At 49.3% G+C, this 17,769-nt stretch overlaps 7 protein-coding genes across 7 annotated transcripts; 4 read left to right on the plus strand and 3 right to left on the minus strand.

The window, feature by feature from the left end:
• Positions 1-61: 61 nt before the first annotated feature.
• On the plus strand, positions 62-2,651 carry LCP9604111_9207 (glycoside hydrolase family 71 protein; the record flags this gene model as incomplete). The annotated part of the gene is made up of 6 exons (XM_039077436.1): positions 62-86; positions 173-209; positions 1,163-1,268; positions 1,333-1,864; positions 1,926-2,057; positions 2,122-2,651. The coding sequence occupies 6 exons, from the start codon at positions 62-64 to the stop codon at positions 2,649-2,651; spliced, it is 1,362 nt and encodes a 453-aa protein (XP_038924809.1).
• Positions 2,652-3,047: 396 nt separating this feature from the next.
• LCP9604111_9208 (DUF4050 domain-containing protein) lies at positions 3,048-4,250 on the minus strand (the record flags this gene model as incomplete). Its single annotated transcript, XM_039077437.1, has 1 exon — positions 3,048-4,250. The coding sequence occupies one exon, from the start codon at positions 4,248-4,250 to the stop codon at positions 3,048-3,050; it is 1,203 nt and encodes a 400-aa protein (XP_038924810.1).
• A 390-nt stretch (positions 4,251-4,640) lies between these two features.
• Positions 4,641-5,197, plus strand: LCP9604111_9209 (uncharacterized protein; the record flags this gene model as incomplete). The annotated part of the gene is made up of 4 exons (XM_039077438.1): positions 4,641-4,654; positions 4,711-4,724; positions 4,793-4,888; positions 5,052-5,197. The coding sequence occupies 4 exons, from the start codon at positions 4,641-4,643 to the stop codon at positions 5,195-5,197; spliced, it is 270 nt and encodes an 89-aa protein (XP_038924811.1).
• Positions 5,198-5,326: 129 nt separating this feature from the next.
• LCP9604111_9210 (uncharacterized protein) lies at positions 5,327-5,718 on the minus strand (the record flags this gene model as incomplete). The annotated part of the gene is made up of 3 exons (XM_039077440.1): positions 5,327-5,582; positions 5,646-5,656; positions 5,713-5,718. 3 exons carry the CDS (start codon positions 5,716-5,718, stop codon positions 5,327-5,329), a joined length of 273 nt encoding a protein of 90 aa, XP_038924812.1.
• Positions 5,719-6,247: 529 nt separating this feature from the next.
• Positions 6,248-9,106, minus strand: LCP9604111_9211 (ATP-binding protein; the record flags this gene model as incomplete). The annotated part of the gene is made up of 1 exon (XM_039077441.1): positions 6,248-9,106. The coding sequence occupies one exon, from the start codon at positions 9,104-9,106 to the stop codon at positions 6,248-6,250; it is 2,859 nt and encodes a 952-aa protein (XP_038924813.1).
• Positions 9,107-12,755: 3,649 nt separating this feature from the next.
• Positions 12,756-15,618, plus strand: LCP9604111_9212 (uncharacterized protein; the record flags this gene model as incomplete). Its single annotated transcript, XM_039077442.1, has 3 exons — positions 12,756-13,059; positions 13,222-14,405; positions 14,464-15,618. 3 exons carry the CDS (start codon positions 12,756-12,758, stop codon positions 15,616-15,618), a joined length of 2,643 nt encoding a protein of 880 aa, XP_038924814.1.
• Positions 15,619-16,616: 998 nt separating this feature from the next.
• On the plus strand, positions 16,617-17,672 carry LCP9604111_9213 (urease accessory protein UreG; the record flags this gene model as incomplete). Its single annotated transcript, XM_039077443.1, has 3 exons — positions 16,617-16,792; positions 16,921-17,019; positions 17,132-17,672. 3 exons carry the CDS (start codon positions 16,617-16,619, stop codon positions 17,670-17,672), a joined length of 816 nt encoding a protein of 271 aa, XP_038924815.1.
• Between the last annotated feature and the right edge of the window lie 97 nt (positions 17,673-17,769).

Genomic DNA, 17,769 nt, shown 5'->3' on the forward strand with positions numbered 1-17,769 from the left:
AGTCATAGCCTTCGGGTTCAATGCATTCCTTACTGTACGAGGTCCTCCAATAGATATAATCATGACAACTCTTAGTGACGGCTTAGGTGAGAATGTTCAGAAGGAGCCGAATCATGCATTATGCAAGGGCTATGCCAAACGAGTCCAGTTCAAACAGTCTAACATCAATCAGGGCCGCATACCCTCGACTGGCCTGGATATGCAGGTCAGTATGGAATGCAATCTCCGTGGAATTTAATCTCCATTGATCGCTATGACCCAGAACCCCCGAGTTGCCTGTCTCGGATCCAACACGTCATATATTATTCTGAGTCCATAATCTTAGTATCAGAGATCTTGTACTATCATTTCCGTTGTTATCAACATCCTTATTACGACCTCATCTCTATCAGAAGCTATTCATTCTCTTCAAATTGGAGGATGTTCCTGCCGACTGCAAGATGCTACCATGACCAAATACAACAGCACAATGCGTGTGTCATGTTCTGATAGTATTGTGATTTGAATAGCAGTTCACGCATGACATATTCTTTAGTCATTCCGAAATTCAGTCATGCGTATGGGCCAGCGAAAAAGCCACAGGCCAAGACCTGTCAAATGTACTTTACGGCGGCATCGGTGTTAATCCATACATCGAGTTTTACCCAGGAGTTTCATATGCCCGGCATATTAATTTGCCTCGATCAGTTGGCATGTAAAGATTGATGTGAGAATACATCTCGTGATACTCAGCACTACTGTAGCATCTCAACACCTGATTGAGTTCTTTAGAGCGTGATATATGGGCCCGAGCCTGACGGCGATACCATATGCTGCAGGGGCAAAGGGTTAATTCAAAAGTGGACGCGGTTTGCGAATACTACACAATCTCACGTGGATGTGACGGAAGGTCGGGTGTTACAATATAGCGCGGGGAAAGGTGAAACAAGTTTTATACTCGCCGTTGAGGTTATTGTTCAAGGTTTATATTGGTATTTTAGTTGTCTTGCTTCATTTTAGTTGGAATTCAGTGCATTTGGGAGGTATAATATCGTATAATATATGCAGGGGGTGAACTATATAATCTGTTAAGGGACGGACGGAAATTCACATCATTGAGAAATCAACTTATCAATTAAGAACTGGTACAACTTTTAGCGATGATTTGGAAATCCCTCTTTAGTGCTGTGGCCATGTTGGCACATATCCTGCCAGCTTTAGCTATCCCAGCCCCCGATTCAGAGTTGACCAGTCAATCGCAGGACAAATATGTCTTCGCCCACTTCATGGTTAGCATACTAGCACCTGGATACTTCCTATTTCCCACCATTGACATAGATCCTATATATCTAGGTCGGTATAGTAGAAAATTACCAGTTATCAGACTGGAAAGAAGACATGACCACAGCCCAATCCATTGGCATCGACGCATTCGCACTGAACTGTGCAAGCATAGACAGCTACACCCCAACCCAGCTAGCCCTAGCCTATGAAGCAGCCCAGCAAGTTGACTTCAAAGTATTCATCTCCTTCGACTTTGCCTATTGGACGAACGGGGATACGGAAAAGATCACAGCATACATGAAACAATATGCAGGCCACCCAGCGCAGATGCAATACAAGGGAGCTGCGGTGGTAAGTACATTTGTCGGAGACAGTTTCAACTGGGATGCAGTGAGGCAAGGAACGCCAAATCCCATTTACGCATTGCCAAATCTCCAAGATCCTGCGGAAGCTACTACGGATGCTGCCCAGAGCGCTGATGGTGCCTTCTCGTGGTTGGCTTGGCCTACGGACGGGGGAAATAGTATCATCCCAGGCCCGATGACCACCATCTGGGATGATAGATTTGTTCATTATCTCGCAGGGAAGACTTACATGGCCCGTTAGCAACCCTTGAACCTAGTTCTGGTCTCTGAGTGAAAGTAAACTAACTTAAATGACAGCCGTCTCACCCTGGTTCTCAACGCACTTCAACACTAAAAACTGGGTCTTCGTTTGCGAGAACCTGCCAACATTACGCTGGGAACAGATGCTTTCCCTTGAGCCAGGCCTGATCGAGATAATCTCATGGAATGGTATATCTATCCTACATATCCTGGAAATTCTCCGGAAAAGTCTCTCCTAACCAAAGTTATATAGACTACGGTGAATCCCACTACATCGGCCCGTACTCAGCCAATCACAGCGACGATGGCTCTTCCCAGTGGGCAGCCGATATGCCCCACGACGGCTGGCGCAACCTGTTCAAGCCCTATATCGCAGCCTACAAATCCGGAGCAAAAGCCCCTATTGTGGAAGAAGATGAAGTCGTGTACTGGTATCGGCCTACACCCAAGGGCGTCGTGTGCACGGGGGATACCCTCTCAGCGCCATTGGGCGTGGGTATGCTCAGTGATAGTATTTTTATCGCTACCATATTGACGAATCCCGCTACCTTGACTGTGCAGAGTGGGAATGATGCTCCTGTTAGCATTGACGTTCCAGCGGGGATTGTTACCTCGAATGTGACTATGGGGGTTGGTGCCCAGTCCTTCCATGTGACTCGGAATGGACAGACGATTCTGAGTGGGCAAGGAGGTTTGGATGTTAAGGATAGCTGTGTTCATTATAACTTCAATGTCTATGTCGGGTCGATCACTGGGGAAGTCAGTAACTCGACTGCTAGGTAGTAACATCCAATATTATGTATTATGTCTTGGGATTGTTTTAGAGAAATACTGCAGACAGGCTGAATTACTTGGGGTATTCTTAGATGTCTTTCTAGGTTTTAGACATCTTCTCCCCATTCTCAAGTAGACGGCAGGAAGACGCGAAAAAGGTCCTAATTTGTGAAAACTACTTTACTATGTACAACCTTTGAGATGGCATTTCTTCATTATGCAGAACTAGAAGTAAATAAAACATCGGCATGCTCAGATTTTGAGCACGAAAGAAAACATAATAGAACCCCCAGAGTAGACGCCTGATGAAGCCAGAGCAACCCAGGTAGGTGAAGCTATTTCCTCGACCTGCACTAGCGTTGATGGCTATGCAATTACTTACGATCCATAAATAGTAGGATCCACTCAAGCTGTCGGGCCCCCGGTTCCCGCGGTGTCCTGGCTGCCGCGGCGATGGAAGGGATGTGTTCCAAAATGGAAGACTTTCTTCACGGCATTGGTGATGCTGTTCTTCCTCCTGGTCGGTGGTGCGTCCTCTGTGGTTTTCTTGGGCACGGAGGCATCATCAGCAAGAACAATCGATGTCACTGCTGGCTTTGGCGGCCACTGCCCGTCTGCTTTCCAGCCTTGAACCATGGCTTTGGTCAAGTGGGCGAGGTTGACGGGGACGGTTGGGGTCATGCCTTGCACGACGACCTTGGTGTAGATTGAAGGGTAGATTGCGGGATTGATGGTTGCGCGAATTGGGTTGTCGTTTGAAATGAATGGTGGGGCAACGGGGCAAAGTGGTTCATCAAGTTCTTCTTCCACCTTCTCCTCTTCTGTTTGGCCTGCCACGGCCGGGGAGGTTGTAAGTTCAGTAGGTACGATTGCGGCAACTTTCTGATCCGGCTCTGTGATGTTGGTCTCTGACGAGGCCTTCCGTTTAGCTCCCTCGTCTGGCGCGGTAGACAATCCATCCTCCTGATCATCTTGCTGTCCCGAGGTCATATCCGCTCGATTCTGGAGCTGCTCGCTTTTCTCCCGGTCCGCAATGGAAAGTGAAGTCTCGGTCTGGGCTGCCAGATCAGAGGCACCAATGCCCTCACTACCCTGGCCAGGCGGCATCGCAGTTTGGGTTGAATCAGACAAAGTCTCACCATTTTCTCCTAGCCCCACGCCATCGGGCTGATCTGTTGTGTCCGTCCGTGCACCAGCCAACGCGCGCTTTTCCTCCTCCGCCCGAATCTGCCGCCGAGTCTTCGCACCACACCACGCATCGCGCCTGGCCATCCATAACCGTAGCCCTTCGTTCCATGCCATTTCGTCGTCTATCTGTCGACGGCGTTTGCGACGCCGCTCAATACCTGCAGCTCCCGGGGCGAGGTTCAGCACGGCTGATGGATCATACTCTTGCTCGCTGTCCGAGCTCTGTGGCTCGAGTTCCGAGGTTGGGGTGTCGAATTCTCGGACCCGCCATTCGCACACTTCACGGTCGTGGCAAAGGGTGCCGTCGGCAGACGACGGGGAGGGAACGCCGGCCTCGAAATCCCAGTCATTTCGTACGACATCCTTGACGAAGCCTTTGGCCTCACGAACCGAGGTGTCCCGAGACCCGGTGGCCATCATTTTCACGATTCGATGGATGTGGTGGATTTCTCGGGTGGGAAAGTGGGGAGCTTTATAGCAAGTTTTTCTTGCTTGGCCCGAAGGTTTTTCTTGCTTGTCCGTGCACTCCTGATGTTCTCAACTGGAAGAAAGATGCAAATTGGGAAATGCAAAGCAGCAAACAAGCAAACAAGCAACCTTGGGAGGTCTTTGCAAAGTCAGGGTGGCGGGATGATCGGACTCATGTCATAACGCACGTGCCCCAATGCGGAGATACAAGCTTCCACCCTTTTTGCCCTTGATTTTCATTTCATTTTGACATATCTTTCGTCCTTGGTCTGTTTGTTTTAATTCTGATCTTGCTAAAACATATATATCGCTCGTTCTAAACTCTGGGTTTATAATCTTACAATGGGCAACACAAAGTGATTGAAGACCATCGAAAGAAAGGGACCTCGCCTGGTCAATCTAACATATGGAGTGACGCAACGCCAGGTTAGTGCTATAAATCCATTGGTGCTATAAATCCCTGTCGATAGAACGCGCTATACCAACTTTGGCAGCTGGTTCGATGAAAGTACAGATGTGGCATCATGCAACTTCAAACATTTGCCCTTGCCAAGGCATATCAAAAAATCTAGTTGAGCACGTTCTCAAAGGCCAGTTCGAAATCAATATTTCATATCCAACACCTCACCTACTACTATTTCTATCTTGTTACTTTGCTCTAGAGAAACAATCCCTCTCCATGCACGGGACTTTAGCAATGCCGATCATTTCCCCAGACCCATCTATGTCTGGCCCCCACTGACCTCCTTCAAGACAACCGCCCATTCAAGCTCTTCCAGGCTGTCTGCAAAAAAAGAGACGTTGAGGCCAAAGGCTCTTTTGAATTGTTGCACACTGCTAGCATAGAGCATGGACAGCTGCAACCAAGACAGTCAGCATTTCATGGCCACGCGAGTTGAAAGACAAATTACCTTGATAGACGCATGGCAAGGACCCCAATGGACGAAGACAGCCTTGGTACTGCACATACGGTTTTGGAATTAGCCAAAATTATTCCACTACACTCATTAAGTCTCTGGGGTAATCTCTTACCGCTTCCCTTCGCTCCCAAGATCATACTCCATGTCGTAGATGGCATACCGTGGTGCTGGGTTACCATCTTTGTCGACTGCAGCTGACAACTTCCGGCGAAAGAACTCATAGTCTTTCACCGTGGATGTTTCCTCGACCATAACGCTCTTGTTATTGTCGGAGATCTTGTAGATGATGAACTTTGGCCTGGTGGCTTCTGGTCCTGATCGGAGTTGATTGAATGCAGACATGCATTCATCTGCAATAGAAATACTGATATACATTGGTTAGCTGACACATTCTCCATGGATGCTTTTGCTGGGAATGTAGATGTACCCTGATGGATTCTGCAGAAAGCAAGCTGTTAGTACTTATATATAGCGCTTGTAGCAGATCCACGTACCGACATATTGGGGCTGGTAATGCTGCAACAGAAGAACTTATGCAGTTAGGATATATCAGATCAATGAGCAGAGAAGGGAGCAATTTCTCTCGCCTTATATCCCTATTTCTATACATGCTGCCTGATTAGGCTGATATATTCTATCATGAAGGAAGAAAAAGAACTTTGAAATTCAGCGGTAGGAACCTGGCAACACGAATGTCTCTGCCTACTCTATCAGGGTTGCTGCATTAGGCATACTCCAAATGTAAAGGCCAAGAAATATTCCAAGCGATTTCCAAACGACACTCGTATAACAAGCACAAAGTGTGTTGGGTTTACAGTTAGAAATCTAGCAGGCAGGTATAGCCACGTAGTCACTACCTCAAGGCTAGATCTGAAGGCATCTGGATAGAAACAATGCAAATGTTTATTGCCCAAGAAATGGATGGCAGTATATACATTTGAGTAATAGTACAGGTCTATAGTATCGCTAAAAGTACAAAGGGAATCCCCATTTCCCCAATCCGGCGAGGAACCTCGAATAAAACAAAAATCAAGTCCGCACACGCGCCGAATCAGCCGAAGCAGCACCACTAGCACCAGGAATGAATCCCCACCCAGGGCTCTTCTGCCGGCGACCCTTCCGGTCACCATACTGCTCGTCGAACTTCCGAATCGCCGACAGCGAAGACATATCCTCGCTGATCGAAGCGCTGATTTCTTCCATTCCGCGCTCGAAATGTGCGCGAGTCAGAATTCGGCGCTCCGGATAGCTATACGGTTCGTCACCCGTGTGCTTAGCCGCTGCGTCGTTCTCCTCGCGCACGCAAGCCAGTGCAGCCGCCACCGATAAATTCTTCAAATCGGAACCGGAGTACAGCGGAGTGCGTCGGGCAAGTTCAGCAATGTCGACGGAGGGTTCGAGCTGTTCCTCTTTGAGGTGGATTTTCAAGACAGCTTCGCGGTCTTCCTCGGTTGGTAGATCGACTAGTAGACGGCGGGGAAGACGGCGGAGGACAGCATCGTCCAAATCAAATGGTCGGTTTGTAGCGACCATGATGAATGCTGAGAGGTCGTTCATGCCGTCCCACTCGCGCAGGAATTGGTTGATCAGTTCGCGGTGGGAGGTACGGCTGCTGGCTCCGGTGCGCGAGCAGAAGATGGCATCCGCTTCGTCGATGAAGACAACGCAGGGACTGAGCTTCTTTGCAAGCGTGAAAATCGCTTTCACGTTCTTCTCGCCCTCGCCGACGTACATGTCGTACACTTCAGACCCGCTGACTTCGAGGACTGTTGCTCCACTCTCGCGGGCTACGGCTTTAGCGAGGAGCGTCTTACCGGTGCCTGGAGGTCCGTATAAGAGAAGGCCGGGGATCTTGTCGGTGGCAAGGACACCATAAGTGAATGCCTCGGGGCGGATGAGTGAAAGGGAAGTCAGGGTCTTCAGGGCCTCGATGGTCTCGGGGGGCACATGCACATCGTTGAATGTGGTTCGAATGCTTTTTGCGTCAACTACACCGTTAAGCAGCTTTTTCTCGTGCGTGTTGCACGTTTTGCGCAAAGAGTTGATCAGCTGCTCTCTGGTCTGCCCCGCTTCCGAATCTTTCTGCTTGGGTGACTTCTCCTTCAGCCATTCATTGGTGACTCGGTCGCTTTTATCCATGAGCTCGATTCCACGTCGGATGTGCTCAAACCCAAGGGCCTCGTTGACTTCAGTGCAGCCAAGTGCAAGTGTAGAGATCCAATGCACTTGATTGTACGACCAGTACCGATCCTGGATTCCTGATTCTTTGATGGTTGAAGGCTCTAGCGGCCAAGCGCGGTCGCTTAAGATGTTATCTTTTACAGGCAGAGCCTGTTCATGTAATCGGAAGCGAAGCATCGTCTGCAAGTGGCGAATGTTGATCTCCATGGTGCGCTTCTTTCGGTCTTCTGCGAAGACCTTTTCGGCGTCTTTCGAGCTCATGGCGGGGGTAATGAACAAGGTCTTCGAGAACTGGTCATCGAGAACATTTTGCATCAGACCAGCACCATCTTGTGAGGGTGAGTGGTGGATTTCCTGAGAAGTAGTTCCAATCAACAGAATCTTGGACCCTGCCGCTCTCCGATCTTGAATGACTTTGTGCAAGAGTGAAATGAATTTAGACCCCTCCCGAGTGTTCTGAATGTCACGGTAGTCCTGGATATGCATAATGAGGTCTCGAGTTGGCGAAGGCTTGCTAGGTTTCGTTTCGGCATTTGCCGTTATCTCAGTGGGGTCTGACAGTGCTGGTTGACCTGATGACCCGAGGAGCTCATTAAGTAGTTGAATCCACCGAGTTTCAGCACGCTGACCACTTGATGAGGCCCCGGCCCCGGGATCCGGATCCGTTTGGCCATTAATCGATCCCCCCAAGAGGGTTTTCAGCCCAAGCCAGTTAGGAAGCGGAATGTCACCGGCCTCTTTGCTGCTCTCAATTGTGATAAACCGAGGTGTGCCAATATCGCCACGCATTCCACGGGGACCACCTGCAATTTCAGTCATGTCATCCTCGCCGTCTCCTTCAGGATCTTCAAGTTCTGACCATGAAGTTGGGGCCGATTGCCGATATACATCATACCCGAGAGATCGAATGGGCGAAGTTACCCCAACATCTGCGAGATCTTGCTCGCTGAACAATTGTGCAATGTCCTGGGCATTAAGAGTTACCAGGTCAGTGCCCAGCTCCTGGGCAAGCTTCTTCACCACCGCGTCTAGGAATGGTATACCATCACTACCCGGGTAATGCAGCGCCAGATGCGACTTCTTTACCGAAGGCTCTTTGGCATATTTCACAGCTGGTAACCGCAAGCCTGCTTTGACGGAGGCCTGCAGCTCTTCCCATGATTCTTCGGCCACCGCATACCGATTCTCTGTTGCTGCCGGGGTATCACTGGATGCAGATGGGTCCGAATCTCCCCCGGAAGCTTGAACCTCTGTTTTCACCTCCTCCAGTTCCTTTTGTAGCCCTGACTTGGTTATTCTAACCTGTTGGTGTGATTGTGTAGGGCGGTCTTCACTGCTGTGAGACACCGTATTATGCTCATAAAACCATGCAGGTACAGTCGTCGTTGATGGCAAAGTCTGCTGCGGGGACTTTCGGTTTCGCATCGCTCTGCGTACAGCAGATCCGTAGGTTTTAGTGATCGACTTTGCTGATTCGGTGGAGGGAGATATCGCCGGCGTGCCATTGTCGGAGATATTCTCAGGTTTGAGGGAAGGATCTTCCACAATATTCCCCGGCGCTGTAGACTCGGCATCGTGAGGGTCTTGAGACGGTGATGCGAGCCATGTTCGTGACAGATGGAATCGTCGCGCGGACAGCGGTGCGGAATAGCGGCGGCGAGCGACAAATCGACAAGGGCGTGCAACCGACAGCCGGACTTGTTGCATTGACGAATACATCCGGGACAGTGTCACCGGAGCTTTATGCGATATCGCCGAGAGTAATAGATGTATGCACCAAATCGCGAGTGGCACAGGGTCCCTACCGGACCCTACGAAGGAGAAATGAGGAGTCACGTGATAATATATTTTCGTCAGCCAGGTTCGGTGTTATGAGGTCGGTACAATTTATACATGTTCCATACATATACAAAAAGAACTATGAGCTCAAATTTCAAATCACGCGCACATCTTCAATCCGCGGGCATACGATTCTTCAGTCGAGGATCACTGAAGGTTCATACCCGCTCCGCGCGTTCCCCCGCGACTAATGTAAAAGTACCTTTTGTATGGGCTTCCCATACAAAAGGTACTTATGAACAGTCTTCGGTTTCTTGACCACAACAGCTAGAGATCAAATGACATTGACATTTTGACATTTTGATGCATTGAGGTATTGCTTGCTGGCATGCAGTCTATAAGATCTCCCTTTGCCCATTTGAAATATTCCTGCTTTTCAGGCCTTTGTCCCTTTGTCTCCATGAAGCTATTTAGAGAAATTATACGGGGTAGTAGTATTCAGATCATCATCAATAATTATCTTGGCTCTGTTGATCACGTCTTGTTTCCATAGAGGTACGAGGACATATGCCCGATATTCTATGTATAGACCACTCTACGTCAAACTATGTAACCTCTCATTCACCTCTGAACAGCCTCAAACATATCATGTATATCTCAACATCATTTTGCAACCTTTGTGAGTACGGCTCGATCTCACATACGCGGCTAATCCAGGATTCGGGATTTCGAACAAACTTATTGAAGGTTCAAACCCCTATCATAGTTACTTTGTCTCTTTCTTCCTCTAGCCAACCAATCAATATCGAAAAATATTGTTTCATTATCCTTGACTCCGTAACCCCCGACATTCTCGCGGAAGCAAAAACAAGCGCTACCAATGCTGAGGGATAAGCCCAGAGCGATATTACATGGCCAGTGTTGTAATGCCCCGGGTGTGTCTCCCTACAACCTAGAAAGCGCCAGAACCAAGCGAGCCGATGTGATTTCACTGGCAACATTTATTCTGGCCCTCGTCATCGCCTCCAGTACGGGATATTGTCTTGCTCCAGCCCGCAGATACCAATGAGCATCCAGGCATACGTTGCCAATTTATTCAAGACTTCCGCGTACGACGATAGGTCGTTTCCCAATGGTTTCTATTCCTCCTGCAGATAGTAGCGCCCTATCCTGCCCTAACAATACTATCCCAGGGAAGTACCCTCTCCTATCGATTTCAGGTTCTATATGCATCGTCAGTCTGATCGACCAGATATCACGATTGAGGAGCTATAAAATCTGTTCTTGAACGAAGATGCAGTGAACCGCCAATCTCTCGATGTAACCATGGTCTATGAGTGACCAGGGTGCAGATAACTCGGTCCTCCGGGAACGGTAGCTCTAGGGGGGAGAAGACTGCGCTATAAGTTTGTTTGAATGAACGCCTTGGTCGAGCAGTCACTATATGCCCTTTAAGTACAAGGTCATAGCCTACGAACAGGGGATTTCATGAAGCGAGAAGAGAAGTGACAGATATTATTATGTGCCAGTTCGATTCAAAAGAATGTGTGCTTTTTCATCACAATACTAAGTACAGAGAGGGAAAGGGAAAGGGTAACTGTCTACGAGTTCTGCTCCCTGATTTTCTGCGGGCTCTTTCAGCGAACCATGCAAATGATGATTTGTCGCTTAGGTTCGAGGAAGGAGCGACTTCCTCTATAAGTGCAAAGTCGTACTCTCAGATTGTCACAGATATAATGTCTCTACTAGCGCTTCTTGACATATTCGAGCTGCGAGCTGCGATCTGCGTGGCCTAGTTGATCGGCGAAGCATTCCTTATACACCCAAGTAAGATCTAGGCCATTAGCTAGTTAGTTAACGCAACTTTAGGTCTGCCAGTCTAAGCTTTCAAGTTGTCGTCCGCAACATTTACTGTAATATTTGACCCGTAAAAGAGATTATCCTGCTAGGGTTGGGAGAACCGAGGCCTCGCAGAACCCTACAACGGAAGGAATCTTCACCCGATTGTTGAGGCTTACGGAGTACTGAGTAGATAACTAGTATGGTAGAATACTTGTACATGTTCATTCAGGATTAGGTGTGAACTTATTATAAACCACAAGACAGACATTCTTCAAGTCAAAATAAAGTTTCATTCGGGTATTCCACAACTATATATCCAGACAACACACAGGTGTAATAGCGAATTGATCATCAGAAGGAAGGCAACGGAAATCTCTACACGGTTTTGCGCATTCAGAACAGGTCTGTGAGTTTACATCCGAGAGATTTTTCGTCACTTGATCAATTCGCCATTACAACAGGCGATATCCTTCTATGCATCGTGGTTCATGTTTCGATCTAGACTGAGAACAATATTAGTTAATTGCTCAAGACAAGACATGATAAAGATGCATTGCAAAATAAGAGTTCTCAGACAAGATATACTGGCAAGTAGCAGACCAACCGGGAAGGGAGGTCCGGATTATCTCCGCATTGTCGAATTGGAGGGTTAAGAAGTAAAGTGTTTTGTCATCCTTGAACGGATAGGGAATGCAAATGCAGGAAGAACGAGAAAGGATGTAAACTCACGTTAAGCACAAGGTGCTAACACCTGATCTATCAGGTTAGTGGTGAGATTGAGGGATCGTAAGATACTGTTGGCATTGGATCATGCTATCCTCATGAGTCAGGCGCAATCAACATTAAGAGAGCTCCAGAAACCTGAGGTAGAGAACCACAGAGCCAATAGGAATTCACAGTAGTGGTGGTATGCCTCAAAGATGGCATTGGAAAGAAGAAGGAAAGACAAAGGAGAAGATGAAGAAGAAGAGAAGAGAAAAAAAAAGTTGTGAAGAAAAAGCCGCGAAGACACCACGTGACCCATCCTCATTCGGGATAGCGTGTGATTGGACTCAGAGCAGGGGAAGGAGAAGAAAAAAGCCTCAAAAAGGGAAAAAATGAAGATTGAAAGATGGAGCTTATACTTTAAGATCTATACAATTTCCTGATCTCATTATAGTCCTTTATTTTCCCTCTATCACTGTTTCTCTCTGGATTAATCGCGCTGTCGTCTCGGTTAGATCCTCCACCATACGGACCCGGATCCTCCGTCTCCAGTTCTCTCTCTCCCACCGGGCGATCATCCTTAATTCCCAACCTGGGCGTTCGCAACACCTTTAGCCCCCTAATATCCAGATCCCTTAGCAAAAACACTTGTGAGTTGTGCCTCTTTGAGATATTCTGACTGTTCGGAGAGCCCAGCCCCTCCACGCCTCCCCTAGCCCCCGTCACTTTTAACCTTCATCCCCGACATCTTCTCTTATCACTCCCCACTGACCGCTCACTTGTTTCAGAAGGAAAACAGATTCATTGCGCGGGTGAGTGACTTGGCCCCGATCGATACTTCAGCACCTCGCGTCTGCTGAATACCGGTTCAAGTCGCTCGCTACGTCTTGGTCCATCCCCGAACGCTAAAAGCGGCCTTGTTGTCTTCCCACTCCAGTCGCGCTCCACGCCACGTTTCGCCCACCACATTTTCGCCATCGCGAGCGATCATTTTGAAGTCCCCCATTTGTGGTGACTTCGTCGCTCAGCAATGATGATGACGCAGCCGTTTCCTGCCCACCAAGGCATGCCGCAACATGGGTTTCCCCCCGGTCACCCAATGGCCGCGCAACATCCAAATGGACACCCGGGCGCTGGAATGGTACAGCAAATGCATCCTGGCGTCTCTGCGCCGGGAGGACCTCAAGTCAGCCAAGCGGGCCCGATGATGGGCGGCATGCCCCCGGGCGCTGGGGCAGTTGGTCCTGGTGGCCCCGGCCCAAATGCTCATGCCCTCTCCCACCTGAATCCCGCGCAGGCGCATATGCTTCAGAACCCCCAATTCCAACAAAATTGTTAGTATTCAATCTTCTATTTGCTTAACGCATGGGGTGCGAGATGTAATGTTACGGAACACGCGGTCCCTGCCCTCTGCGGTGATTTCTTCCCCCCGCTACACCCGCGTCTCTTCCAGCCGTCTTTCTCGATCGCATACTTACGTCCTGATCAATGCATAGTTGCGAATAATCCCCATCTATTACATCAGCACCAGCAACAGCAACAGCAACAATTAATGCGGCAACGAATGATGCTCCAGCACCAGCAGCAACAACAGCAGCAGCAACAGCACCACCAGCAGCAGCAACACCAGCAACAGCAGCACCAGCAGCAGCAACAACAACAGCAGCAACAGCAACAGCAGCAACAACAACAACATCAACACCAACAGGGTCTTCCCGTATCAATGCCTAATGGTACTCAAGGACTTAATGCTGCGCAAATGGCTGCAATGCAAGCGAACCCTGGAATGCGACCCGTTAATATGATGCACCTTCAGCAGCAAATGCCACATGGCCAGCCGCCAAGTCTCCAACAGCAGCAGCAATTTTTCGCTATCCAGCAGGCTCAGCAGCAGGCGCAGCAGCAGGCTCAATATGCTCAACAACAGGGGAATAATGGACCGTCAGGCCAGCATACCCCGCAGCGTACATCAGCACAACCTCCGAATATGCACGAACAGAGTGCCACCCCACAGTCGCAACATGGCGGGCCAGGAGGCGGCACACCGCAACCCTCTCAAACTTCTCAGCCGCCATCCACTCAACCACCACAATCGCAGGGATTGCCCCAAGGCCAGGGAACTCCTAATCCCCCACCGCAGCAATTGCCACAATCTCAACAGCCGGGTCAACAGGGCCAGGCTGGCCCGCAGCCGCAGCCGCAGCCTTCTCAGAGTTCCCAGGGCCATCAGCCGGGTCCTCAGAATCAGCAGATGATGGCCCAGGAGGCTCAAATGAAGGCACAGCAGCACCAAAATGCTCTTATGATGCAGCAACAACAACAGCAGCAGCAAAGGAAGAATAACGCAATATTGACCATTCATGCCTATGCCGAACATTTGGGAAACTTCCAATCCCGCAATGAAGCACAGGATCTTCTATATTGGCAATCGTTTGTCGAGCGGTTCTACTCCCCTGTAGGTGTCTTGAGGCAGGGTGTTTGGAACAACACGATTGGATCTAAACAATTCGAAATTGCGACACCCGCACTGGCACGTTATTATTTGACCCAATTCACTAGCGGAATTAGTCAAATTCAGATGGTGGTGGAAGGTGCTCGCGAGCGGGAATCCCACAATGGAGGGCATTACGTTGAAGCGCCAAAATGTTCATTCATTTATTGGTTCAAGAATGAGTGCCAGGTACATCTCTAGTCGCATGGTCATTTTCTTTTCAGCTTGCTAATATCTATCGCTTTAGCTTTTCACCAACGGCACGCTGCGCGCGCACTTCGATATGCACAACAAGCTTGAGATGCTCGATGTTAATGTCGTCAGCCACAACGAGTTCATTCCACGGTCGTTGTTGTTGGCCATGGAGGCGGATTCCCAAAAGCAAAGTCCGAAGGTCACAAAGAACTCAAAACGTGCCCAGCCTAAGCAAACGCCGTCATTGGTGCCAGATTCAAAAGTGACTGCCAACGGCGTGCCAACTCCAGTCATGGGATTCATGGAAGTAGCTGAAACCATTTCTGCGATGCAAATGTTGTTCCAGTTTTCTCAGGCAAATCCGCAGTTATCACCTCCTGACGCTTTACGGAATCTTGTCAGCACCCTCCAATCACAAAATCCCAATCCTGGCTTTGTATCGACTCCCATGCCCATGAACCAGGGCATGAACCCAGGCATGAATCCAGGAATGAATCCAGGCATGAATCCAGGCATGAATCCGGGCATGAACCAGGGCATGAACCAGAACATGAATCCGGGTATGAACCAGGGTATGAATCCGGGTATGAATCCAGGCATGAATCCAGGCATCAATCCGGGCATGAACCCGGGCATGAGTCCGGGTATGAACCCAGCTATGAACCCAGGCATGAATCCAGGCATGAACCCAGGCATGAACCCAGGCATGAATCCGGCGATGCACCCAGGCATGAGTCCGGGCATAAATCACGCGATGCACCCAGGCATGAGTCCGGGCATGAATCACGCGATGCACCCAGGCATGAATCCCGGTATGAATCCCGGTATGAACCCAGGCATGCAACCCATGCAAAATGTTCGGGGACATAGCATGGGCGCTCCATCACAGTTCGCCTCGCCTGCCATGGCTCATCTTGGTCTCCCCGGGCAGCAAGGCTCGCCTCATCTGACTGGTTCAGCACATCCGAGCCCAGCCCAAAGCAACCTTGCCGGCCCCCCTGGAATGCAACCACCAATGCATCCGTCCCCAGCCGGCGTGAACAACAGTCCAAATGTAGGTGGCAACAAACGCCGCCGGGCGAGCACCGTCAAAATGGAATCCGAGGACGGTGGTGGAGTCGAAGCTAACGGTGCTCCGCAGCAGGGCTCAGCGAAAGTAAAGGCTAGCCCTCGGGTGCCGAAGCGACAAAAGGGTGCCGCCGCCTAATCATGTTGGGAGTTTGGTTTGCTTTCCCTTGCGTTCATTTTCCTCGCCGTCTCAGGCGGTACGGGACCGGCGTACGACTGGATACCTGGGCGAGGCATGTCGCGCCCGCTCTTGTTTGTTTACTCCTCATCTAGGTCTTTCATCTACCTGAAAGATCTATCTTGCTTTTTGGCACATGACGACTCAATTCACAATCGACGGGATTTAATCAGTGCTTGAGGCCCCTCCCATCTTCCTTCGCTTGGAAGTAGCGTCAGGCCTCATCGATCCTGCTCAACTCCGACCTAATGTACTCTATCTTCCTTTCAGCGTTTCCTTGTTGGCTCGGGTTTATTTCCTGGCCTTGCATGTTTTCTATCTCTTTACTGTTCGGGTTTCATTTTCATCCTTTTGCCATCAATGTCTGGGATTTAACGACTTTTGCCCATTTTTCGCTTTTTCCTTGGCAGTCTGTTCATTTTCTTCTTCTTGTGAACAGGCAGAACTATTGATATCCGTGTTTGGCGAATGATAGGCGTCCGGCTCTTACGTTTCATTGGGAACTACGTCTGCGTGCATAGGGGTGTTCTATGGTCCATTTGGCTTGACATCTCTTCCCCCTCGGGGCTTATACTCTCTCTGCCGCTGCTTGACGAATCCATAAATACATGCTTTTCAATCTTCATTGATGCATCGTAGTTTGTATACATGAAGGTATTGAAGTATGGGCTCTCTATATATGCAGTCCTCCATTATTTGTTGAAATGTCCCCCTTGGGGACATCTTTGCATATTTCTTAAATATTCCAACCAGCATAAATCCCCAAATAGCAATTTACAGAAGAGTATCCCTCTTTTGAACAAACCGAGCGGCGAATCGATGATATCGAAGGCTCGGCATTTTATCATATCAGTTCCCCACACCCTTCCAAGGGATAGAACTGCCCCTCATCTTGGCTTTTCTCTAAACAATCCTGAGCTGACTTGGTCTTAACATCTATCAACCTTGGAAGCTTAACAATGGCACACTCTCACTCCCACGACGCCGGCATTGACCATTCCCACGATGACCCCTTCAACGGCCACGGCCATGCACACGATATCCTCGATGGCCCAGGCTCCTACGTCAACCGCGAGATGCCCCTGATCGAAGGCCGAGACTGGAAGGATCGTGCCTTCACTATTGGTATTGGTGGGTATGTTGCCATTCTCTATCCTGCAATCAACCTCTATTTCACCTGCTTTATACCAATGCATATCCATTCAAATCACCACACCTATATGCATAGCCAGTGACTAACACATGAGTTTTGGATCTGAATAGACCCGTAGGATCCGGCAAGACAGCCCTGATGCTAGCGCTATCTCGCGCCCTTCGAGACGAGTATAATATCGCCGCAGTGACGAACGATATCTTCACAAGGTACGAGAGAATACCCTAACCCCACCTACCAACCCCACACCCACACCCGAAACAACAAGACTCGTACCTACCATACCTCACCAACATTATTAATCATTCTCTCGAAAAACAGAGAAGACGCCGAATTCTTAACCCGCCACAAAGCCCTGGCGCCGTCACGCATCCGCGCCATTGAAACAGGCGGTTGCCCGCACGCCGCGGTGCGCGAAGACATCAGCGCGAACCTGCTCGCGCTGCAGAAACTACAGAAGCAGTTCACAACGGACCTGTTGCTGATCGAGTCTGGGGGTGACAACCTGGCTGCGAACTACTCGCGCGAGTTGGCGGATTTCATCATCTACGTGATTGACGTTGCGGGTGGTGATAAGGTGCCTCGTAAGGGTGGACCGGGAATCACGGGGTCTGATCTACTTGTTGTGAACAAGATTGATCTTGCTGAAGCTGTTGGAGCAGATCTTGCTGTCATGGAGAGAGATGCGGCGAAGATGAGGGAGGGGGGTCCGACGGTGTTTGCGGTCGTTAAGCATGGGAAGGGGATGGATCATATTGTTAATCTGATTATTAGTGCTTGGAAGGGCAGTGGAGCTTATGAGGTTAGTTTGCAGAGGTGGAAGGATGGGGCTGTTAGGGGGTCTGGGAGTCTTGATGAGTAGATGTTCTATTTAGACTGGTAGGCTTAGGTCCGGTAACTTATGATTTTGGATATATAGCCTTGAAAACTTGAAAAGGGGAATACGAAGTGGAATTGGA

This window comes from Penicillium roqueforti (genome assembly GCF_015533775.1).
Source record: "Penicillium roqueforti strain LCP96 04111 chromosome Unknown scaffold_43, whole genome shotgun sequence".
Taxonomy (NCBI): domain Eukaryota; kingdom Fungi; phylum Ascomycota; class Eurotiomycetes; order Eurotiales; family Aspergillaceae; genus Penicillium; species Penicillium roqueforti.